This window comes from Corythoichthys intestinalis, unplaced genomic scaffold (genome assembly GCF_030265065.1).
Source record: "Corythoichthys intestinalis isolate RoL2023-P3 unplaced genomic scaffold, ASM3026506v1 HiC_scaffold_23, whole genome shotgun sequence".
Classification (NCBI taxonomy): domain Eukaryota; kingdom Metazoa; phylum Chordata; class Actinopteri; order Syngnathiformes; family Syngnathidae; genus Corythoichthys; species Corythoichthys intestinalis.
The window spans coordinates 7,190,779-7,217,482 of NW_026651592.1; the positions used below are offsets into that span (position 1 = coordinate 7,190,779).

The window sequence follows — 26,704 nt, forward strand, 5'->3', positions numbered from 1 at the left end:
TTGGCGAGACAAATTGTTGACGGTCATTTTCACTTCCAGTTTGGACCTCTCCGCTTCAACGAAACCTCAATATTTTTCATCAGGCACCTGAACACATGTCTTGAGGCTCCCCTGAAACAGGTTTGAGGTCAATAGATTTTTTTCCCTTGGAGGAGGAGCCTGTCTCGTAAAGGAGGTCATTTCCTGTTCCCACTAGGGGGCGCCTAGTCTAATGGGTAATATTTCAATGCAGTCATGTTCAGGCTGGGATATCTCATATACATGCTAGAAATGAAAAAGATCGAACGTTGTATCACAGAGTTTTTAATCATTTTCTGAATTTGGTATTTTGCCCAAAAATGGCCGACTTTGGGACCACGCCCAGGTCAAACCCTTGAATGAAAACTCACCATTTTGAAAACTTAAGATCTCATATGTCTCTTGAATAGTCTGACAAATTTTGAAGACAATCCAACTATTTCCTTCAGCGACAAGGTCTCAAATGTAAATCGATAAAATTTCACATTTGATCCAAAATTTCCGGCTTCCTGTTGGGTTTGGAATATGGGTGCAAGAGACTTTTTGGAGCAGTTTTGCACAATATATCGACTCGCCAAATTTCATCGTTCTACATTGAAAAAACCTAATAGGAGAGGCCTTTTTTTTAAATTTCAAGGGGGCGCCACTGAGCGATTTTTAAAAATTTTTTTGTAGATTATAAAAATTTACGCAAAGTTGCATGTATTTGCAAATTTTGGTGAATTTTCGTGCACGTTCAGGCCTCCAATTGTAAACTCCAACTGTGAACCGATAAAAATTTCACATTTGATCCAAAATACCCGATTTCCTGTTGGATTTGGAATGTGGGTGCAAGAGGCTTTTTTGAACAGTTAGGCATAAGGTATCTACTCCCCAAATTTCATTGCTCTACGTTGAAAACCTGAGAGGAGAGGCCTTTTTGAAAATTTTAAGGGTCAAGGGGGCGCCACTGAGCCATTTTTTGACATTTTTTCAAAACGACACAAGATTATCGAAATTTACACGAAGCCGCACGTATGTGCAAATTTTGGTGACTTTTCGTGCATGTTCAGGCCTCCAAATTGGCCGTTTTCATTTGCCCTGAAAAAAAAAAAAAAAATAATAATAATCCTTTGCAAAACAATAGGGCCTTCGCACGTCTAGTGCTCGGGCCCTAATAATTTTCCCCTAAAAAATGCGACTTATACTCTGGTTATACTCGTCTTATATTCGCGGTCTAGACATTATACGCATTCACGACGCTAGATGACGCCAGATATCATTGAAGCGATGTTCTGTCATGACAAATCTCAGCTACTCTCCCCATTCACGACGCTAGATGGCGCCAGATATCATTGAAGCGATGTTCGGTCACGACAGATCTCAGCTACTCTCAAGTTTAACCAGTTTGCATTATTATATTGCAATGTTTTTCCTTATTCAGATTTGTTAATAATAATAATAATAATAATAATACATTTTATTTGTAGAGCGCTTTTTCCAATGCTCAAAGACGCTTTAGAGTAGGAACAGAAACCGCAAACAACGTGAACAGAACAAAACAAAGAAAATAATTATAAGTTAAAAGCTAGTTCAAAAAGGTGAGTTTTTACAGTTACAGTTAGACTTCACTTTGATGGTTAATACAGTTATAGCAATTTTGTTGTTTTATCACAATAGATTGGTTTAGTTACATTTCAAAAACCAGAAGCCATTCATTTACAAATGTGCTTGCACTTTAGTTTACATATTTGAATGTTCAGATATTAAGATTTGAATGAGGCAAAATAACGTGCTTTTTCTCTCAAATATATTGTTATAATCATTTGTTTCGGATGTACTGTAATTATTTTCTGTATAAAAAATAATTTGGTGTTCAAAAAGTCTTTTTTCAAACTTGAGTCCTGAAAAAGAGCGGGTCCTCTTATAATCAGGGCCAATATGGTATATATGTTATTTTCCTTTCCATTGCACATTTTTTGGCTGGTGCGACTTGTAGTCCAAAAATTTGGTAATCTGTTTTTCAAAGTTGTTTTTCACCTCTAAATGTTACCATCAGGAAGACACCAGCTGGTTTGACAAGGTATGGCCGCCTAACAGCATTGGGGGATCAAACCATGGCTGGGACTGGCTCCCATTAGTTGAAGTCAATTAATATTTAATTTTTTTAAGACCTGTATTCTTTTCAAGTTGAGTGGCATAAGTAATCCTAAATTGGTTTTGAACCCAGAGCAACTTTTCCCCTGAGCTTAAAGAGAAAACTTGATTGAATTTTTATCAAATTGCGTTACAATACCGTCAGTTTTGATTGCGCCGCTATTTCTCCGAATGGAAGCGCTGCAGTAGAAAGTGCCTGTTAGCGGGGGAAAAAAAGAACGTACGGAGGAAAAAAAGTCATTCTGTGATGTGATATGCTGAGGCAGTGTTCCACCTCCAAAGCTCTAGCAGCTTTTGCCTGCCACTGCCTCCACTTCATTATCTGTACTATTCTTCACGGCAGGATTGGACCCGGTGGAAATCACTGTCTTTCTGTCTCGTAGAGAAACTCTGAAAAGGAATTTCAAAAAGGAAGGATAAAAGGAGGCAAGATGGAGGGCTCAAAGTAGTTACCACCTTGGATTTCAGCTGTAAAAAAAAAAAAAAAAAAAAAGAAGAAGAAAAAATGGTGGCTGAGAGGGTGGGCGGTTGATAGCTTCCTCTACCTCACGCAAGCATATATTTTTGAGAAGTTTGCTTTCATCTCAGAACTTTCTGACTGCAGCAGAAGTGAAAGTATGTTGCAACCTTTGCCGGAGAAGGCGCAACTCTTGAAGTGGAAGCTCTTTGAAGGGGATTTCCCAGTGTATCTAAATAAATTATAATCACATTACCATCCATACTGCAAAAGATGAGTTCATTCGTCTCTTTTGATGTGAGGTCTGGACTGCATCATCATCCTTTCCAAGTCTGCTCCTAACTTAAACTGTAAAACATTCTTATTTCAACACATGGTTTATTTGACAATGGTGTTTTGCATCATAATGACGCAAAAATGAAAGCAAGATAATAAAGGAGGTAAATTGTGATTTTGAAAATGTAAGTTTAAAGTGCCTGTGACTTATCTTAAATAGCATTATTATATGAATTAAAATCATATTTTGAGACGATGCGACTATATACAACAATTTGGGAAAGCGCAGATGACGAGAAATTAGTCTTTTAATCTGTTTAGCCCTGCCTGTCATTATAGCGCTCTAGCGCCCCCATCTGGGTGATGACGTCGTCAGAGTAACGATTTCAGATGATTTAGAATCCAGCTCATTGAGGGGGAAGATTCGGAACGAGGAAAATGCGACAGCGAGCAGCAAAATGTAATTGTTTCAGTCTCTGTACTCCAATATTTTTACAGAAAATTCTTTTTATCTAAGTATTTTTCCACAGTTGCTAAAAAAATTGTATGGTATTGACAAATAAGTCTTGTGCCGAATGGAATATGAAATATTAAAAACGCATTTATTCAGTACACATTTATTCAGTACGACAGGGCTAAATTACTGCATAATGGTAAAAACTGTCGTCTTCTTAAACATCCCGAACGGTATTTTATGCCACCGGAGCTACTCCAGCTTTTGTCATTTCTCTGCCCCGGCTTTGGAAACAGAGGAAAGAGTGTAAAAAAACAGGAGGCTTGTGAGCTAAGCGACATGCTAACTTCATTATCTGTCCAATGGTCTCTAGATTGTCGGACTTGTTTTGCCCATTCTTTGCCGTGAACAGGAGCTGTTGAAAATCCAAAAAGCTTCACACCACTCAGCCTGGTGTAGCAACAAAAGCCTGCAGCACATTGAGCCGGCGTGACGCAAAAATAAACGAATTAATCCGCAAAATCAGCTGAATACGCAGTTATTCTGCATACTGTAGTAATAGTGTGCTGTGAAAATGATTAGTCTGCCGACATCACATTCGCATTCTATCCAATTCAATTCAATCCAGACTCCGGCCGGAATTCACTCATTTTCATGGCGCGGAATTCAAAAAATTGAGTAAATATATCGATCACATACACATCCAAGCGGTCCATTTCATTCGGGAGCATAAAATATCGTTTGTAATATGAAATTAACATGCTATTTTGTGTCACAGACAATCATTAAGGTACCACTGTATTTGTATTTTATTCTCCTTGTGGAACCTCTATCAATCCATTCATTATCTACTGTTTAATCCTGGGTTGGGGCGTGGGCAGCAGCTTTAGCAGGGAAGCCCAGACTTCCCTCTCCCCAGCCACTTCAACCAGCTCTTCTGGTGGGATCCCAAGGCGTTCCCTGGCCAGCTGAAAGACGTTGTCTGTCCAGCGTGTCCAGGGTCATCCCCAGGGACTCCCGTCAGTGGGACATGCTCGGAACACTCCAGGGAGCAGTCAATGAGGCATCCGAACCAGATGCCCGAGCCACCTCAGCTGGCTACTCTTAACGCGGAGGAAAGACGTTGTCTGTCCAGCGTGTCCAGGGTCATCCCCAGGGACTCCCGTCAGTGGGACATGCTCGGAACACTCCAGGGAGCAGTCAATGAGGCATCCGAACCAGATGCCCGAGCCACCTCAGCTGGCTACTCTTAACGCGGAGGAGTAGCAGCTCGACCCTGAGTCCCTCCAGGATGACTAAGCTTCTCACCCTATCTCTAAAAGAGCCCGGACACCATAGGCGGAGTTTGACTTTTGGGGCAGAGCGGGCACAACATGTTGATGACCCCGAAACGCAATGTCAACAATAAAATTAACTTACAACAAATATACTTATAATACTAAGTTGAAAATGAGCGGTTTTTGTTTCCCATCATTCTTAGGGGAATTCTAAATCAGGCTGCTTAGGACAGCTATACTTTTCGGCAAGATGTCATCCATTGAATTTGGTACGCCCGCCGGTGTCGTGCCAATGTAGTTACCCCCATCAAAAATTGTATCCCTTGCGCTGCACTGATTTGATTTTTGGTGATGTAGTTATCTATGAGGTTTTAAAACATGGCCCATCCATAAAAAAAATAGGGGTGCACAATATCCATTTTTTGAAACCGATATCGATAACTTCCTGCTCCTCAAAGACGATACCTATATCGATAACCGATAATAAATAATTTTTTAAATGTATAACCTTTTTTGAGTTTGAGTTAAGTTTTTGAACACCTGGAGGTTTAAAAAAAAAAAAAAAAAAACTAGTGGGGGATTCAACATAGATTTGCCTTTGATCTCATCAGATTTTTCTAAATGACATGAACAAAACAGTGCGGTTCGCTCTGCACTGCCCGACAGCCAGCTAAAAATGAATGCACTTCCATAAACCACAAGGCTTGGTCTTTCCTTGCTTTTATGGGAAGACACTGGTCTTAATATTGTGAAAGTACAACAGAAAAATACACATATCCAATACTCAATATACAACAAACTGCACAATAAACTTATATACACAACTAATATGTGTATAGCATAGCACACTAGCTTGAGCTACTCAAGCATTGGTTGGCTTCTATAACACAACTTTTGAAGTTCTGTACATATGACCCTTCACCACAGAAGTAAACACATCCACATCCATATGTTATAGTAAACATAAAATACTTCACTGTTTTACTCGTAGGATGACCTATAACTGTTATTACTGTAATTCAAGTCCTCTATAGAGTTTCTCCAGTTAAATAAACATTGATGTCCAAAATGTACAACTGTGGTTCTTTTCTGGCTTTAAATAATTGAGTCGACATAACTTACAACTAATGTGTGTGCGTTCGCTCTCGCGGCCAGGGGACACAATTTTTGACGGGAGAACTACATTGGCAAGACACCGGGGGAGGCTCTGTTTTACTTGTTGTTGTGCGTCTTTAGTGGGGCAAATTGAAACTCCGCTCACCGTCCACATTTTCAATCCTTGGTTAATGCTCAGTAGTAGTTGTCGCTTTTGAAAGCTTAGGTATGAAAAAATTACATATATCCATCTTGTCCTCAGTCCTCGGGTGGTTTTTGCTAAACAAAGCAAATGACAGTCTAAGGTGCTAGTCACATGATCTGTTCTAAAAAAAAATGTGACCCATTTTAAAAATGTTTTTTTGTTATATATTTTATATTTATATTTTATTCCTTTTTTTTTGTTCATTTCATTTTTGTTATTTGTTCCATTGCTTAACAACTTATATAGACACTATATCAGAAGACAGAAAACTCTTAATTTTAAAATCATATATAGAAAGTCAATTACATGCGATGACAATTTTCGGCCACCGGGAGGGCTGGCCCGCTCTTAAACTCCGCTTATGCCAGACACCCTGCAGAGGAAACTCATATCAGCCACTTGTATCCGGGATCTTGTTCTTTCGATCATGACACTGACGCTAGGTGAGGGTAGGAACGTAGATGGAAGGGTAAATAAAGAGTGTCGCCTTTTGGCACAGCTCCTTTTTCACCACAACGGACCAGTAAAGAGTCTGAATCACTGCATGATCTGAAATTAAATGTGTTTTTGAATTACAGTTAATGATATACAGTACTGTATCTACATCTTATACTATCAACATGGACAATTGTAATTTTTTTCTTGAGGTTCAAGCTTGAGGTTTTTGCTGTCTGTGTATGAAAAGGGACTGTATCTTTTGTGCTCTGTATACCTTTTAAGTCAAGACCACTTTTAGAGAAACGGGGGGGCATCCGCCCGCCAGTAAAAATGTGGGATTTTGGCGAGCGCGAGAGCAGTCAGTTAATATGACAGCTTTCAGTGGGCCTGCTTTGGCACACGTTTCTTACGTGGCGTCTGCCCAAGTGCTCTGCTCACATTATTGGGGGGCGCAGAGTGCTAACAAGGCAAATGCGGGAGGAGGGCGGAGGAAGGTCAAAGTTGGGTCAAAGGGTACACCATGACAAACTGGTGACATTTTTTTCTTCATTTGTGAAAAGTTTCATGACAAGACAACAAGCCGCTGTACTGGTCATGCCAGTCCACTGAATGACCATGTGGGGCATAGTTTAAAATAGGAAATGTATACTTGATCGCTCAAGTACTACATATGTATTTGTTTCGTCAAAAGACAGCAAACTACCGTATTGGCCCGAATATAAGACGGTGTTTTTTGCATTGAAATAAGATTGAAAAAGAGGGAGTCGTTTTATATTCGCAGTCTAGACGTTATACCCATTCACGACGCTAGATGACGCCAAATATCATTGAAGCGATGTTCTTTTATGACGGATGTCAACTACTCTCCCCATTCACGACGCTAGATGGCGCCAGATATTATTGAAGCGATGTTCTTTCATGACAAATTTCAGCTACTAGTTTAAAGTGCACGGGACACGAAAAGGCATGTTTATTTCATAATAAACGCGGCATTTTATGCTCCTGAATAATATGAACCGCTTGCATGTGTGTGGAAGCGATCGCTATATTTATTTAGTTTTTTTAATCCCGCGCCATGAAAATGAGTGACTTCCGGCTTCGGTCTTGCATTGAGGAGGAGGGCGCTGTGACGTGTACGGTAGAAGGCGTCCTCTTCACTGTACAGCGTACTGTTGTGTATGAGGACAAAGGATTCAGCTGATTTTGCAGATTAATACGTTTATTTTTCGCATCACGCCAGCCAAACGGCTGCAGAAAAATCATTCTGTATGAGGGAGAGGCGTATGCGCCTTTTTGGAGTTTCAAAAGGTTCCCATTCACCGTGGAAATTTACTGTGGGACCATTGGACTTACGAGGAAGTGAGTAAACATCTTGTTTTGTATTATGTCAAATACGAATACAGCGATTACAAAGTAAACACTACAAACTTTCTTTAAATAAAGGACTACTTACGTTTGATCATTGATAGGCATGTAAAAAGCTCTACTCATGCACATTAGCAGCACGTTAGCTGCACAACAACTGCAGCCACCCTCCTCCGGGCGGTTTGCCGATCCGCGAAGACAATCGACAACCCAGTCGTCATGTCAATAAATCTAGGCTCGTCATGTGTGATTTTCCGCTTCGAAGACTTTGAAACATCACTCTGTTCGGGTTAGCATGTCCAAGACTTTGAAACATCACTCTGTTCGGGTTAACATGTCGGCTAGCTGTCACGCCTTTTGGTTTGTTTACATTCTCCGAAGCCGGGGAAGGGAAATTACATATGTCCGATTTAGGTGTCATAAAATATCGTTCGGGAGGTGCGACAGTAAAGGTGAAGTCGACAGTTTTGACCATTATGGAGTAATTTTGCCATGTCGTCCTGAATAAATGCATTCTTATTATTTCATATTCCATTTAGCACAAGACTGTTATTTGTCATGACCATGACATTTATTTAGCAATTGGGGAAAATACTTGGATAAAAAGAATATCCTGTAAAAATATTGAAGTAAAGAGACAGAAACAATGACATTTTGCAGCTCTCTTCGTCGCGTTTTCCTCGTTGTGATTAGTTCCCCCTCGACGGGCTGACTGGTCCTTCTCAAGCCATCAATATAGCTATTGGGGAAAATACTTGAATAAAAAGAATATCCTGTAAAAATATTGGAGTAGAGAGACTGAAACAATGACATTTTGCGGCTCTCTTCGTCGCGTTTTCCTCGTTCTGAATAATTCCCCTCAATGGGCTGAATAGTAAAACCGATGAGCCCAGTCTACCGCTGACGTCATCCATCTGTTGGGGACGCTCAAGCCCTATAATGGTAGGCGTGGCTAACCGGCAGATTAAAAGGCTAATTTCTCGTCATCTGCGCTTTGCTAAATTGTTGTATATAGTCGAATCGTCTCAAAATATGATTCTAATTCACATAATAATGCCATTTAAGACTTTTTCTCCTGTCGTATGCTCTTTAACCAGTTTGCATTATTTTATTGCAATGATTTTCCTTATTCAGATTTGTTTCAAGATTACATTTACAGTTGGACTTTGCTTTGATGGTTGATGTAGTTATTGCAATTTTGTTGTTTTATCACAATAGATTGGTATATTTACATTTCAAAAACCAGATGCCATTAATTTAGGAATGTGATCGCACTTTAGTTTACATATTTAAATGTTCAGATAAGATTTGAATGAGGCAAAATAACATGCTTTTTCTCTCAAATATATTGTTATAATCATTTGTTTCAGATGTACTGTAATTATTTTCTGTATGAAAATTAATTTGGTGTTCAAAAAGTCTTTTTTTCAAACTTGAGTCTTGAAAAAGAGGGGTCGTCTTATTATCAGGGCCGTCTTATGTTTGAGCCAATACGGTAATATTTCACTTTCCTTAAAAGAAAATAAATAATAAACATTTGTTACTCTTGTATTATTCCGACAAACTGCAAATGTTGCTCTAAGTACATAGTGTTGCAAAAGTAAATATTTCATCTGTTATGAATTATTATACATTAATATTGTCAACAATATTTCTTCAGTCGTTTTTTCCCTCCCAAACTGTTTTCCTAAACCGTAAGATTCAGGCTGAACAATCAGTTTTGGCTTGTAACCCTATATAAAACCGTAATACATTAGACCCCTCAAGCCCCAATCAGACTTATAGCCCGGTAAATTCCTGTGTAAAATGACGTGGGATTTACCCGTGTCATGGCTTTGAGACATAGGGAGATATTCCGGGAATGATCCGGGTTGAACACTTTCAGACTTGTTCCGTGTTGGCGACTCGCTGCTCTCTGTGCGGGGGAGGAATGGGGGCGAGATTTTAAAACCCGAACATTATCTCCGTGTCCGTGGACCTGAAAAATTGCTTTTGGACCCAATGTCTACCCGTTTAAATCCCGGTATTTAATTGCAATTAGATGGTTTTAACTTGCGTGATTATTTTATGAGAGCTACTTCAGCCATTAGCAGTTGAACACAAGTATTCCCAACAAAATCTTACCTACGGACCAACTGCGGTGTTCCAGGCTCCATGGTGAACGGTTGGGGCTCGGCCTCTGAGGACGAGCGCAATTTCTCCAGCCACCACTCCAGCTTGGGTAGCTCGTCTGACGGCTCCATCTTTACCCACTGCAGCTTTGCCCAGGCCCTGGTGGCCGCTGCGGACAAAGCAGGTTACCAGCTGGACGGCACCAGCCTCAGCAAGCGTGGTCGGTGTAAAAGAGGTCGGTGTGTTGGCAAGAGCGCTGACTTTCTACCTCTGTGGGGGCGCATCTTCATCCTTTCTGCTCTCTAAAGGCTTCTCCTGGTGTTTATTCTTTACACTTTTGAGACCTTGTGCATGGCACTTTTAGATTGTGAATGAGTCTACCTGGCTTTCAACTCTGATGGCTGCAACCTCCCTCGCCTTCTGGACCGAGATCCTCTGCGACAACATCATTGCTAATCAGCCTCCCTTTGCTTTTTTTGTGTGTCTGTTCACAGATAAAGGCTTGTCCCAAAGACACCGGCCTGGCAGTCCTTTCTCAACAGATGGCAGCACAGTAGGAAGTCATAGCTTGGGCCACCCGAGGGCCCAAAGGCCAGCACGCAAACCCCGGAACCAAGGCACGGCACCCCACCGCAGAGATGCCGGCGCAGACGGTGGGTACTAATTGATTTAATCACAGGTCTCGATCTGTATTTTGGAGGTTCTTCATTCTGTTTATGCAGCAATTTCATTGACGTTTCACGTGTGTTCACTCTCAAAAGCAGACCTACCTCCCCCTCCTGAGCCTCCACCTGGCCAGGGCCAAGCCCGAGCCCAGACAGGGCGCTGCATCAACAGCATGATCCCCCCTCCGGAGAGAAAGGCGACGTCTCTGGAGCGCCCGCCCATGTCGGGACCACTGTCCGCTATGGCGGATGACAGGCAAATGACACGTGCCACCCTGGAGCATCACCGGCAGGCTCAAGAGCGACTGGGCTCTGCAGAAAGAGGCGACGATGTGCGCAGAGGTTATAAGACTGGTACGTGAGATTTGGTGTAGGGGTGCAGCGATCGAATATTTTAGTAATCGAGTAATCGACTGAAAATTCTATCGATAAATCAAGTAATTGGGTAAAACTTTTTTTTTTTTTTTGGTAAAGAGCAATTATAAATATACATGAGAAAAAAAGACATTTAATCCAATATTGAACCATTTTCAGTCAATCAATGTCTTTATTTCCAATGTACATTGTAGAAAACAGCCAACAATTGCATCTCAGATGTGACTATAAAAAAATTTCACTGCTTTCACTCAAAAAATCTTATTAAAAAAAAACATATTTCTTACCTAAAAATGTAATTACGCTTGATAACACACATCACTTGAAAGCTATGTGTTTTTCCCACATGTTTCAATTGAATTGCCATTTGTGTCAAACTATTTTTAAGTTCTAGTTAAGTTTTAAGTTAGTCTAAACTGTAAGTACTGATAGGATTTTGAGTTTTTGCAGTGTTCAAAATAAATGTATAATATGTACCTGCTGTATTGGAGCACATTAGGGAACAGTGCTACTTGGTGTTTTATTCAGCAATGACTACTGAGCTAAAACTGACAGTTAGCTTTATTATGTTTTAATTTTACACCCTCATCACTCTACAGCACTGTGTTTTTACAGATTAAATAAAGCCTGTATGTAAGACACGTTAGCCACGCATCGACAGTGGTCATAATCAATAGAAACCTAGCCCTCCGAAGGGCTAACGTTACGTGAGGGAGTGACAGTAACGTTATATTTATTAGTGCTGAGAAGTGTACTGCTTAAAGATGGCGGTTGTTTACTAACGCTGCCCAGACGCGGCAGAGTCTGTCATTTCGCATCTAGTCCTAAATACATGCGATATCTATGAGACGCATCGGACACTACCTGCTACCACACTAGCATCATGCGGGCGTAGTTTTTAGCAACGTCAGCGTAGTTTGTAGCGGCTGTCGGCTGCAGTAAGTTTTTTTTTTTTTTTAATTGCTTCTTCCTCTACGCACGTGACGTCAGCGCGTTGTCCCGCATTAAAAGTAATCCGGGCAAAACGTGATGCTTAGAGCTGGCAAAATTTAACGATTCCTCGAGGTGCATAAAATTACTCGAATCAGTTTTTAAACTCGAGTTTCTCAAGTTGCTCGAGTATTCGTTTCAGCTCTAATTTGATGCAACGCCGCAAGTTGGAGAACGCTTTCAATAAGGAGCACGATTTAACCGGGCAATTATCCGCGATTGAATGTCAGTCCAAACCAGACGTATAATTAAAGACATAAACATTCTGTCCTAAAATCGAACTAAAATTCAGGAATTTTGTATTGAAATTGCTCAAAATTGCTTGTACTTTTGACAAGCACTTTTTTGGGAGGGGGGGAATACTTCCAAATGCAATAATTTAATTAGTTACTTTAATTAGTTTTTGTTATCATCTGAACATAGACTTCATAGGGATATTATTCCCCAGACACTGCGCCATGCCTGTAAGTAAGGGGCCGTCCCACACTCCGCTTATGTCGGTCGAAGTCGGTCGCAGTTATTCTCAAACACATGCAGCGATCCAAAATGAAAAATGTACGAAAGCTGTACCGCATACAAACAGGACGGATTGTCTCAGGAGTGATTTGTTCGAGGATTCAAGATAATTATTATATTTTTCGTACCATGCATGAATATAGAAATGTTGTGAAAAAAATCAATGGTAGAAATTAACCGCTACGGCATTGGCGTCATAATTCGCAATATTTAAATAAAATCTAACTGCCCATTTTTTTTGCTTTTAATCAAGAATTGACACTGTTTTACGTTCATATCTATAAAGAATTCGTGGATTTAAGCATTTATTCACAAGAATTTTCAACGTAAAAAGCTCTTTGTGGTGATAAGGCGGTGCCACAGAGGCTTAAAGACTAGCAGCACATTCGACATATTTACGTAAAATAAATGCTAACTGCCCGGTTCTTTGCTTTTTTAACAAAGAAACGAGACTGTTTTATTTCTATGTCTATAAAGAATTCAGGGATTTACAGATTTATTTACAAGAACTTTCAACGTGAAAAGCTTTTTGTAGTGATAAGGTGGCGCCACAGTGGCTTAAAGACGAGCAGCACATTCGACATATTTACGTAAAATAAATGCTAACTGCCCGGTTTTTTGCTTTTTTAACAAAGAAACGAGACGGTTTTATTTCTATGTCTATTAAAAATTCAGGGATTTACAGATTTATTTACAAGAACTTTCAACGTGAAAAGCTTTTTGTAGTGGTAAGGTGGCGCCACAGCGGCTTAAAGACGAGCAGCACATTTAACATATTTACTTAGAATAAATGCTAACTGCCCGTTTTTTTGCTTTCAACCAAGAATCGAGACTGTTTCATGTCTATATCTATAAATAATTCAATGATTTAAGCAATTTTTCAAAATAATTTTCAACGGAAAAAGCTCTTTGTCTGTGTTTCGACTCGGTCAGCTTTGACGGAGATAGGCCCCCTATTAATCGGCCCTGCACCCCGTGTTCCGTCAATATATTATGATATGAATGATCTTTTTTGGTGTCTCATCCGCAAAAATATTTGTTTCGATATGAATGCATGAAACAAATGCTTTTGCTATTGTTGTGCTGTGTTTCAAGGCATAATTTAACATTTATGCTTCATCGAACAGTCTCATATCCCAACAGTTGGGGGGATTCTCTCCTTTTTTGGTCCTTGTGAAAGCTAGCGCTCATGCTACAGTGTCGTCAACAGATGGCACTGTCTGACACTTGTGCTGGCCCCCCAAATGTCCCCTTGTGTCCCTCACCTCCTCTCAGCCTCAAAAATGCTCCGCCACCCCCCTGTTCCCCGCCTCCCTCGTCAATGCCGCGGCCAACGTTTGGCAGGCGTTGCTCTGCGCAAACGGATGAAATGACTTTGGCTTTTATTGTCCCCGTGACGGCGGCAGACAGAGTGATCTCCCCATCTGGGCGAGCTCGTCAGAACTCTGCGGGACCCCCATGCATTTATCTGCTTTTCATTGGCGGTAGTGAGGCTGGTGACTTTGCAAACAGACCATTAGTTGCTGTTGTTGCTGTCATCGCAGGAGTTTTACTGTGCCCGTTGTTCTCTCGGCCCTCCCAAAATCTTGCTGTCCTGTTTTTACGCACTCTAGCAGTCCTACTGTTTGCACATTTTAACACAACGAGCTGAGAGAATTTTTTGCAGATCTATATATTTATTTATCCGTTGATTTTCCTCGTTCAGGTCTCATAATTCATATTGACCTCGCCACATTCAATTTCATGTCAGCTGTGCAGACATCAATGCAGTGATCATGTCGTGGCAAAAGAAAATGCGCCAAATTTTTCAACCTATTCCTTACGTCGGTGTTTGATGGTGTCTCAATGTTTGTGTCCTCAGAGGACGGATGCCTGCCATACCATAAACCGTCCTTCCCGTCACCAGGTGGCCACAGCTCATCGGGGACGACCTCCTCCAAGGGTTCAACGGGCCCCCGCAAGACAGACGGCCCGCGGCAGCCACAGCAGTGGACGGCCATGGAGCACGCAGACTTCCTGGGGACCAATGGACAGGGGCAGTACTCAGGAGAGTTATGTAAGTTTGACCAACACGCAAGCCAGTTTTTTAAATGTGCAATTGTTGAGGGAGCTACAGCGTTTTTTAAAATTTATTTATTTTTTAAATGCCGCAATTTGGGAGGTGGGCTCGTGATAGCCTAAACATTAGTCATGTTTTTATGAGTTCATCTTTGTATTACATATTAGTCTTCAATTTGGGGGGGATTCATTGACACTCTATTTTAACGTGCATAGGTTTTAGGAAATTAACTGTAATTTTATAATTACTCTGCGAATTTAGGTGAAATTAATTATTTCTAGGGCTGCATCTATCGATTATTTTAGTAGTCGATGAATCCATCAACTAGTTAGTTCGACAAATCGAGTGATCGAATCAGGAACATTTAAACTCATAGCGTGATACAGAGTGATATTTTGGAGTGATTTTCCACAGACTTCGAAATACAGTATATTGATGGGACATGGGGCGCGGAGGTCAATAAATAGGGGGCCTGTCTGCGTCAAAAAAACGGGCAGTTAGCATTTATTTTTCGTAAATACAGTGGTGCAAATAAGTATTTCGTCATCCACCAATCGTGCAAGTTCTCCTTCTTGAAAAGATTAGAGAGGCCTGTAATTGTCAACATGGGTAAACCTCAACCATGAGAGACAGAATGTGGGGGAAAAAAACAGAAAATTAAACAATTTATTTCCAAATTAGAGTCTAAAATAAGTATTTGGTCACCTACAAACAAGCAAGATTTCTGGCTGTCAAAGAGGTTTAACCTCTTCTAACGAGGTCTAACGAGGCTCCAATTGTGACCTGTATTAATGGCACCTGTTTTAACTCATTATCGGTATAAAAGAAACCTGTACACAACCTCAGTCAGTCACACTTCAAACTCCACTATGGCCAAGACCAAAGAGCTGTCAAAGGACACCAGAGACAAAATTGTAGACCTGCACCAGGCTGGGAAGACTGAATCTGCAATAGGTAAAACGCTTTTATTAGCAATTATTAGGAAATGGAAGACATATAAGACCACTGATAATCTCCCTCGATCTGGGACTCCATGCAAGATCTCACCCCGTGGTGTCAAAATGATAACAAAAACGGTGAGCAAAAATCCCAGAACCACACAGGGGACTTAATGAATGACCTACAGAGAGCTGGGACCACAGTAACAAAGGCTACTATCAGTAACACAAAACTCAAAATCCTGCACTGCCAGACGTGCACTGGCTTCAGCAGGGGGACACGTCTGGGCCTGTCTGTTGTTCCCTAGAGAGCATTTGGATGATCCAGAAGAGGACTGGGAGAATGTGTTATGGTCAGATGAAACCAAAATAGAACTTTTTGGTAGAAACACAGGTTCTCGTGTTTGGAGGAGAAAGAATACTGAATTGCATCTGAAGAACACCATACCCACTGTGAAGCATGGGGGTGGAAACGTCATACTTTGTGGCTGTTTTTCTGCAAAGGGACCAGGACGACTGATCTGTGTAAAGGAAAGAATGAATGGGGACATGTATCGAGAGATTTGAGTGAAAATCTCCTTCCATCAGCAAGAGCATTGGAGATGAGACGTGGCTGGGTCTTCCAGCATGACAATGATCCCAAACACACAGCCAGGGCAACAAAGGAGTGGCTTCGTAAGAAGCATTTCAAGGTCCTGTAGTGGCCTAGCCAGTCTCCAGATCTCAACCCCATAGAAAATCTGTGGAGGGAGTTGAAAGTCCAACGACAGCCCCAAAACATCACTGCTCTAGAGGAGATCTGTATGGAGGAATGGGCCAAAATACCATCAACAGTGTGTGAAAAGCTTGTGAAGAGTTACAGAAAACGTTTGGCCGCCATTATTGCCAACAAAGGATACATAACAAAGTGTTGAGATTAACTTTTGTTATTGACCAAATACTTATTTTCCACCATGATTAGCAAATAAATTCTTTAAAAATCAAACAATGTCATTTTCTGTTTTTTTCCCCACATTCTGCCTTTCATGGTTGAGGTTTACCCATGTTGACAATTACAGGCCTCTAATATTTTCAAGTGGGAGAAATTGCACAGTTAGTGGTTGACTAAATACTTATACTAAATACTTATTAGTCCCACTATATGTTATTTTTTTATTTCTATCTTTTTTTATTTTTTTAATTCTCACTATTTTGCACTGTATATCACCTGTTTTGACCATAGTATGTGTAAAGGCCAAAAACGCCTATAACCATACCTGCTGTTTGTATTGAATTGTCAAACATAAGACTATTCAGTCTTATCTTTTTCTATTGAATGTTTATGCTAACAAGTTGAATAAATATGATCAAGCTTCAAAACGGTTGGTCGAACATGTTTGGTTGTCAATGGGACATCAACATGACAAATTTTGAAAAAAGATTTTGGGATTTTTTTGTCTTTTTGCGTCCAAAATGTTGATTATAATTGGTCAGTGAAGAAAACAAAAGATTGGACATGGAGGTTATGTTGTCCTGAAAAAAGGGACCCAACCTGGCCTTTGTGAATATTTTTTTCTTTTAAATATAAAGGCAACATCAAAGGCATGCAAATTCGGCCAAAATAGGCTTAGGTGCTAAAGGGTTAAGCCACTGTCGCACCACAAAGAGCTTTTTCCATTGAAAAGTCTTGTGAATAAATGCTTAAATCCCTGACTTCTTTATAGATATGAATGTAAAACAGTCTCGATTCTTGGCTAAAAGCAAAAAACGGGCAGTTAGCATTTATTTTACTCAAATATTGCGAATTATGACGCCAATGCCTTAGCGGTTAATTTCTCCCATGATTTTTTTTCACAACGTTTCCACATGCATGCATGGTACGAAAAATATAATAATTTCCTTGAATCCTCGAACAAATCACCCCTGAGACAATCCTTCCTGCGTGTACGCGGTACAGCTTTCGTACTTTTCAACCTAAATCCGGTGTTGGATTGCTGCATGTGTTTGAGAATAACTGCGACCGATTTCTACTGACTGAAGCGGCCTACTTGAAGGCGTGGCGCAGTGTCTGGGGAATGTGTCCAGTCAATATCATTATAAAGTCTATGGTTTTACCATTTCAAATTGCCAAATCTTTTTTTTTTTAAATTATTATTATTATTGGCGACAAAATCTTTCTGAATGTTTTAGGGCTTTATTAAAAGCGACAAAATCTTTCTGAATAGTTTAGGGCAGTCTTATTTTAAGATTGGTTTACGCTTTTCGTTTATTCAGTGTTTTTTTTTTCCCCCCCTGCAGAGTGTTTCACTTGACGAAGATCTGACGAAAAAAAATGATGGTGGACCCTTCATGTCCATGTTCTCATCAAAGGCGACAATGACGTCTTGCCAATTCTCGTTTTGTCCTCTTCCTTGAAAGAAGGACATCCTGGTGGTAGGAACGACGGGGTGTCACAAGTGTACATGTTCGACGTACGATGTATAGACACAGACATATTGTACATCTCACTATGGTTTTGGTCTTTGAGGAAAAACTTTACTGTATTTGGGGAGGGAGGGGTTGTCTGAAAAAACACACACTTTCTGGTGACCGCCCTTTTTTAATTTAGAATTTCCGTGTAAATATCTTCTTTCAACTTGCTGTTGCTATGCAAGCCTCCAACAGTTTATTTTTTAATTGTTTTTGTTGTACTATATGTGAACGGTGTGGCTGCTGTGCCATAAAATTTTCTTTTTAAAAAAAGTTGCCATTAATTATTATAATTATTATTATTAATTATTAATTATTGTTGTTTTGCACTGCAACTTTTTGGTGATAAGCACAAAAAAAAAAAAGACCATAGCTCCTGCTGACATGAAGAAAATGATGTGAAGAGGAGTTTCTGTACTGTAAAGAGAAGAAGAGAATTATATACAGAGAAATGTACAGAGAGATGTTTTGTTTTAAAAGATTGGCGACAAGGTGAGGCAGACAGGAAGTCCTTGGGGCTCGGAAAGAAAACTGTCACTTTAAGGCGACCAATTACACATTTAATACTCATTTGGGGGTATTTATTTTGTTATTAACTCTAGTTTTAAACATTTGACCACACTGAGGTGATGTTTCAGCACTTGGGCAAATGTGAAGCATCTCCAAAATGTTTACATGTTAATTTTGTATCTGTTTTGTTTATTATGTAATTTATACTTTGGATTTATATTTTTGGGGAGAACTTAAACTTTTTATGCTCCGAAATTTATGTTATCCACCCTCATTCGAGTCACTTGCACATTGGCCGCCTGTGTGCAGCTTTTAGAAGGTTTCTTGTTAAATCCCGATAGAGACGGACCGTGGACGTTGGAACACCAAACACAAATATACACAGCAGTTAAAGGGGAAGTTCAAAACTTTTGATATTCATCTTAATTTTCGAGTTAGCAGGGGTTTAATTAGTCGGTGGAGTTGGTTTCAACAAATTCCATGCAGTTTGTTAGTTATTTGTTAGTTGCAGGGCTCCGAAGTGGCTAATCTAGCGCGAGTCAATTGCTAGCTAGCATGCCAATAAAAAAACAACACATGAGAATCACCAATGACCAGAGGTGGGTAGTAACACGTTACATTTACTTGAGTAACTTTTTGAGGAAAATGTACTTATAAAAGTAGTTTTACTAAGCCATACGTTCTACTTGAGTAGATTTGTAAAGAAGAAACACTACTCTTACTCAGCTACTTCGGGCTACACTAGACATTACATTTTTTCCTCTTTATTTTGCATGTAAGATTTGATTTCATATATTTATTTTTGCCAGATGTGCCAAAAGTGGCTCAACCAGTTTCACCAATGAGACGTCACAACAATACTCACATTACTTCATTATCCTAATCAGACTCAAGCTTGCCATTCTATGATCACAGCGGCCTGTTCAATCATGTAACGTCTTTAAACCATCGTAAAAAATGTAAAAGTATTTGGCATAGAAAGCTGCCATCATTATGACTCAAAAGTAGGGTTGTGCTATCTTAGGCACCCTATGATTCGTTTCGATTACGATTCAGGGTGCTACGATTCGATTATTGAACGATGATTACGGTATTGATGATGATCACGGTTATCACGATTATCGATGCATCACACATTACTAATTAATAAAGTAGCCAAACAAATTTAAGTCCACTACTTATTTAGAATATCCTAATGATTCAACAGGAACGATGGAAACGTGCCGATACAACAAAAAGCTGCCCTTAAATTGCTTTTTGTTTGTTTTGTTTTTTTACACAAGAAAGTGCAAAAACATTAACCATTTTACAATACAATTTTACACTGGTGGAATGAATTCCACATTTTCTGGAAACAAAGTGTCTTTAGAAATAAGACTTCTATTAACCAATATACTTTTTTTCCAGATTTCTGTACTATTTCGCATGTTTGTAGTGTTACCGCTGTACTTAATCATGGTTTTACACGTTCTGCATATGGAGTAACTTTTGCACACCAACAGACAATGCTCAAATGGACATGGAAATAGACTTTAGCGAATGAGCTAATTAGCTTAGCGCCCGGAACTTCCTGTTAACATCTCAAAAACAACAACAATAAAGGCCAAACGGTACAAGAGGGTTCCTGCACTCATCTTTTATAGACGCACACGGGTCTTGGCAACACACTCAGGAAATTTTTCAATTGACACGACTCAAAACTGCTGCTGGACAACTGAAAGACAAGGAGCAACGAACTATCTCTGTTCCCCTCTCGCTCTAAAAAAATAACTTGCGCACAGAAGCGCGACTGCCGGGTCCCTGCCTGTCTCATACACAAATCTATTTTCCAGTCTTTTGAAAAGGAGTAAATCTCTCGCTTAGTAACCGGCAGCATCCATCATAACGTTGTGCGTGCGTTCGTTAAAGGTATCCAGGCGGCAGACGTGTATTGAATTTTGTTCCGCTATGACCGGCTGTCAGAGTTATTAGGGAAAAATAATCGTTTTTGAACATTTATGAATCGTAATCGAACTGTCACGGGTCGAATCACAATGCATCTATAATTGATTTTTGGCACTCCCTTACTCAAAAGTGCAGATTTTAACCTCTCTCCCAGTTTTTATTTGGCACCGACTGACCACGGACTTTTAATTTCATAAAAGGCAATATGTTTTCCCCACTAGTGGGCATTCATGCTCGTTGAATGAATGATGCTTCATTCCTGGATATTTTTCTCTCGCCAGAATTCAATGATTTTATTTTATTTATTTTTTTTTATTTCTTAATGCGGCTTGTGTCGGGTATAATCTTATTCTTCACCAAGCTATAATAATAGTTCACATAGATTAAAATTTTTTTTTTTTTTTAAATTGCTAAAAAAATAAAAAATCAAACATTTTAAGCAGTTACTTACAATGTTACTCATTACTTGAGTATTCTTTTCACCAAATATTTTTTTTACCTGAGTAAATTTTTTGGCTGACTATTTTTACTTGAGTAATATTGTTTTGAAGTAACGGTACTTTTACTTAAAATTTTTGACTACTCTACCCACCTCTGCCGATGACCCATGAAATCAATAGTGTTGGTTATGTTTTCAGGATAAAGTTATTTTAAAAAAGCCAGTGCATGTCTGTTGTATGAACAGGAACATTTGTAATGCAGCAGCTCTGCAGGCTAGAGGCTGTCGAGGTAAGCAGAGCGGAGTGATATCACGTTTTTTTAGCCGCTGATTTTTTTTTGTTGGAACGAAGGAGACTGCCTATCCCAATCAGTCACCCTGAAGCACCGTATTGTTTACTCTTTGACCACAACATGGCTTCATTTGAACAGTTAGATCTGTTAATATCGTTTTGTTTTATTGGCATGCTAGCAAGCACCATTGTCTCATGCTAGCTTAGCCACTCCGGATCCCTGCACCAAAAAAAAAAAAAAAACGAACAAACTACACGGAATTTGTTGAAAGCAACTCCACCGACTAATTATACCCCCGCTAACTCGACAATTAAACCTAATGTCAAAAATTCCCCTTTAAATTCTGCTGCTTTACAATAGTGTTTTTAACAATTTACTGTTATTACTTTACACTCAAAATGCTACTTTTTATGAGAATGAAATTCCATTTTGCAACTTCAGTTGTAATGTTATTGTAAAAATGAATATTATTAAAGGGATAAAAGTCAGAGTGTTGTAAGGAGGGAAAAAATCAGACCATAAAGTGACTGAAAAGTGTCAATGCTATGATTTTCCTACAGGAAATCCAGTATGAATTGTCAAATACAAAACAATTATGATTTGATGCGAAAATTACAAGAGAATTCTAATTTAATGTGAATATGTCTAAAATTGAAAGTTTAAAAAAATGCCAATGTATTTTTTTTCATAATGTACAACTCATAAATTCTGACTAAGCTTTGCATCAATACACATGCACAAACACAAAGAAAACATCAGATGATGTTGTCCTTGTTTTTTCTTTGCCTTTTACCAAAACTCTGCTGCTCTTCGATGTTTTCACTGTTTAGGATTTTTCTTTTTTTAAATGTTTTATTTTTAATGTATAAGCTTTTTTAATTGCTGAAGGGTCTCAAGGTTGTGATGTTTTCTTAACCCACACAGTGGCCAGTGTTTCTTGAAATGAGGTGCAAGAGAGTATCTCAGGTTCTTTTACATCTGCTTGTGTTTATGTATATATGTGTATATTTATATATACATACATATGTATGCATAGTCTATTCATAAGCAGCCCCCACATTCCGACAATTAAGAAGACCAAATTGAAATTCAAATGTCCAGTGATCTTGTTTCCCCACTTTTACTTGACAACCACGGCTTCATTTTGTAATTTATTTTAAAAAGACAATGCTGATTAAAAAGTCCATCGTGAAATATGCATAACGATATGTGGTGTAAGAAACGTGTCTTTTTTTTGGTTTTGTTTTTGGGTTTGTAAAGTCGAGTGCGCAAGGCTCTGCGTGAAGTGGTTACAGTGCGCAGGAGCCAAAGAATTTAGGGTTTTATTTTTTTCTCTTGATATTGTTGGTTCTTTGTAGCCTTTGTGTGTGTTGCCTTTTTCTTAAGAAAAAAAATTGAAAAGGAAAAAAATGCTGGTTAAAAAAAGTGGTCGGGTGAAATCTTTGTGTACAGTCCCGATCCGCCGTCCTTTCTACAGTCCCTTTATTTGCTTTGTAAGCCATCTTTTCCTCGTCCTCCTTCTTCTGTATTCACTTGCATGTCCTCCTCGTCCAAAAAAAAGAATTGACGGTCGTACACATCTCGCCATGTTCCTGTAAGATAAAAATGAATTCATGTTCTTTTTTTCCCCCCTTGTACCCGCCTCAATATCAAATAAAATATTTTTGAAAAATGACGAAACGTCTCCTAGAGTTTATATACTTTTTATGAAAATGTCCTATGAAAGTGTCAACCGGTTCAGGCGAGTGCAAACTGGTCCAATCTGGTTTAGCCCGGCTAAAACAACTTACAACCTGTTATGACGAGGGGTGTACTGAAAGTAAAATTCTTGGCTGAAACTGGTAACACTTTACAATAAGGGTCCCTTAATTAACATTAGTTAATTCCATTTTTAGACAATAACTAATGTTTAAGTAACATTGCAATAATAAAATAATTTCTTATCTAACATTTATTAATTATTAGCATGACTTAAAGCATTAGGTAATGCATTAGTTAATGCATAACCAGACAGTAACTAATGGTTTCGTAAAAAAATTAAAAATACCGTATTTTACGGACAATAAGTCGCAGTTTTTTTTCATAGTTTGGCTGGGGGTACGATTTATACTCTAGAGCGACTTAAATGTGAAATTATGAACACATTATTATATCATTTCACATGCTATTTTGGTGTTTTGGAGTGACACTGATGGTTTGGTAAACTTGTTCGCATGTTCTTTGTGCTATAGTTGTCTGAATAACTCTTAATAACTATTTTACATTAACAACATACTGGCCACGTTCGCATTTCGTTGATCATGCATCATGTAACGTTATCATACTGTACACTTATTCAGCATGTTGCTCTCTATTGTATTTTTATTTTAAATTGCCTTTCAAGATGACATATCTGTTATATGTGTTGGATTTTATCAAGTAAATTCCCCCCAAAAATGCGACTTATACTCCGGTGAGACTTCTAGTCCGAAAAATACGGTAGTTAATTCCATTTTTAGACAATAACTAATGTTTAAGTAACATTACAATAATTAATATAATTGCTTATCTAACATTTATTAACATATTAATTAACATGAGTTAATGCATTAACTAAAGCATTAGTTAATGCATCAGTTAATGCATAACCAGACAGTAACTAATAGTTTGGTAAAATTAAAAATATATGTAGGCTTATAAAGGGTTAGGGTTTAGGGTTTGTTAACTTAAGCATTTATAATTTCTTACTTAGGGACACATGTGCTACACTTTACAATAAGGGTCCAAAAAACATTCTGTAATGGTTTAAGGTAAGGTACGCCTCTGCCTAACATTGTGTCCTTTTTTTCCTATTAAAGAAAAAAAGTAGCGTAGATCCAATTATAATAAAGTAACTTTATTAGCATTGTTTTGTTTGTAACAGAAAAGACTTAACGTGCATCAATTTGCTTGAATGAAAAAAAAAGACATCCAAACTATAAAAATTCACTTAAGGTACATTTTTTGACCATTTGATACTGAAAAAAAAAAGTAATAAAATCAGTAAATAATAACAAATTCAAATTGATTAGAAACATTAACTCATGAGGACAATATGCCAAAAAAATTGACCGAAAAAACAAAGCTGAATAGAAGGAAAAAAAAAATGTCTTTGGACAGAAGGACAGTTTTTATTTTCGCTGCTCAGAGAATCACCTTTGCAATGGTGTGGGGTTATTTTGCACTGACCATGCTAACAGTGCTCACTGGTTTACTGATATAACACTAACAAAGTGGGAAGATTGTTGGCAATATTCGGTACGTTTTCGCTGAAAAACAATCAAGCGGCTTATCAATGAGATTGAAGTCTAATGACTTTAAGTGGCGTGTTAATTGATCTGGTTTCCGGCTGTGCGCTATAATCATTTTTGGACGCGGTAAACAGTGGTCTTCTCTCATCTCCCACTGCATTAAAAGTCAAAGCCAAAAGGCAAACGGCCCGAAAAAAGCGCATTCTCTGCGGCCGAGGGAGAACCGTAGTTGAGGGCGGTCGTCGTGACGATCCCATGTCGAAAATGGCACTTCTCGGGCGGACACGTGAGAACTGGAGAAGACAGTGGGTCGCTGCGTGAGTCTGGCCGGAAAACGGCTTTCGAAAACGGCGCACACCTCTTCATATCTCTTTTCTGTGTGCTCTTGCTTAGTTCAAAAATACTGCGCGCACTCTGAAAATGCGAGCGCCACTGCCACCCACTGAGTGGATGTGCAAATACACGTTATTCTATTACGGCAAAAAAAAAAAAACATGTTCCCCGAGGTCACATGCGCCACCCCTGGCATCGCTCTGCTCCCCCCTGGGGGGGCGCACCCCACTATTTGAGAAGTACTGGGTTAGCAGCACCCAAGGACTCACAGAGCAATGTTTCTCATTTTAAAATATCACTTACTAGTTCCAGTATACTTTAATAACTATTTATTAATGCACTAATGTATATGTAAATTAATGTTATTATATGTATATATTATATATTATAACCTAACCTTAAGTATGGTATTATTTCACGTGAACGTACCTCATAAGTATTACTTAACCTTAATTAACCATTAGTTAATGTTTTTTGGACCCTTATTGTTAAGTGTAGCACATAGTGTCCCTTAACTAAGAAATTATAAATGCTTAAGTTAACAAACCCTAACCCTATATAGGCCTTTTTTTTTTTATTTTACCAAACTATTAGTTACTGTCTGGTTATGCATTAACTAATGTTAATTAATATATTACTAAATGTTAAATAAGGGATTATATGAATTATTGTAATGTTACTTAAACATTAGCTATTGTCTTAAAATGCATTAACTAATGCATTAACTTAATGCATTAACTCATGTTAATTAATATATTAATAAATGTTAGCGGATTAAATGAATTATTGTCATGTTACTTAAACATGAGTTATTGTCTAAAAATGCATTAACTAATGTTAATGAAGGGACCCTTATTGTAAAGTGTTACCATTATATTATTATTATTTTTTTTTATTTTTATTTTATTTCATTATTTTACGATTGATGTCCTCTGCCTTGGCATTGGTTGTACAACCCCGGGGACTCGAGAAATTTAGTTTGAAAGGTGAAATTCTGAAACCCGATGGAAGGGTGTGTTCCCGACAGCAGTGAGCATTTTGTGGCAAATTCTGAACGCGTTCCATAGCAAAGGTACTGGCATTGTCATAACATTCCAGTGGCACGAGAAGTGGTGTGGTGCCCATTGTTGGTAGATTCTTTTTTTTTTTTGTGGAAAAATAAATAAAACATATTGAAACAATAGAGTATTTAACTTTGGGGATTAAATATATACAGTGATCCCTCGTTTTTCGCCGCTAAAGGGGACCAGAACTCGCCGCCATAAGTGAAAAACCGCGAAGTAGCAAAACCAAAACAAATTAATTTTTTTGTGTGTATTCATTCAGATTTAGCATTGGAAAGAGATACATATAAGACACGTTTTTTCACTTTTTTTTAAACGAGTTAAACGATGATTGACTTGAAGTAAGCATCTGGCAAGATCAAACCTTCCAATCTGTCTGTCTGTCAATCATCGTTAACTTTAATAAGCAACTCCAGTGCACTGCCTGACCAACAAAGAGCAGGGAAAGGGAGGGTGGGGGTCAGAGTGAGACTACGCGATTGGCTCAGACAGCTAATCTGCGACAGACTGAGGGCGCGGAATTTGAAGAGCGAACTCGCGAAAGATCACTGTACGTTGAAATTTTTGTTGTTGTTGTTGTTAATAATATGGTCACCAACTTCCTTGCTACAGTGTCACATTGAATAAGGCTCAACTGGACAAGGTAACTTTGAAAAAGGAGGCGTTAACATGGTGCAAAAACAAATTAGCCATTTTTTTCTTTACAAAAACAACAAAGTTTTCTAAAATTCAGTTCGAAGTCAGAGAGTTATTTATATCCAGGCTCCTCAATTTATTTTAGTGTTGTGAAAAGGAGGTGTTAAACTGAGGCTTATTGGACCTTTTAGTTTTCAAATGTGTTCAAGTGTGACATTGCGCCGCCTAGCTGCACTGATTTGCGTGATAATACACGGGTGATTTTATTTCCAATACAAAAACTCCCGACGCACACTGTATGTGAAATTGAATGGTGTCTTTGTAGAAGCCTAGTAGTAGTACGTAAACTATTCAGCATGCGCGTACTGCTATTGGGCACACCTTGTATGGAG

The 26,704-nt window shown here is 38.8% G+C and overlaps 1 protein-coding gene across 9 annotated transcripts in view; it reads left to right on the top strand.

The window, feature by feature from the left end:
• Window positions 1-22,670, top strand: part of LOC130911219 (roundabout homolog 2-like) — an 800,091-nt gene extending 777,421 nt beyond the window's left edge. For 7 of the 9 annotated variants that reach the window (XM_057829032.1, XM_057829039.1, XM_057829034.1 and 4 more), the window contains 4 exons: window positions 10,328-10,486; window positions 10,595-10,852; window positions 14,241-14,435; window positions 17,654-22,670. In XM_057829032.1, coding sequence (XP_057685015.1) covers window positions 10,328-10,486; window positions 10,595-10,852; window positions 14,241-14,435; window positions 17,654-17,655 — 614 coding nt within the window. In that variant the 3' untranslated portion in view covers window positions 17,656-22,670. The remainder of the gene's footprint in view (window positions 1-10,327; window positions 10,487-10,594; window positions 10,853-14,240; window positions 14,436-17,653) is intronic. The other 2 variants (XM_057829037.1, XM_057829033.1) reach the window with 2 other exon arrangements.
• The last annotated feature ends 4,034 nt before the right edge of the window (window positions 22,671-26,704 follow it).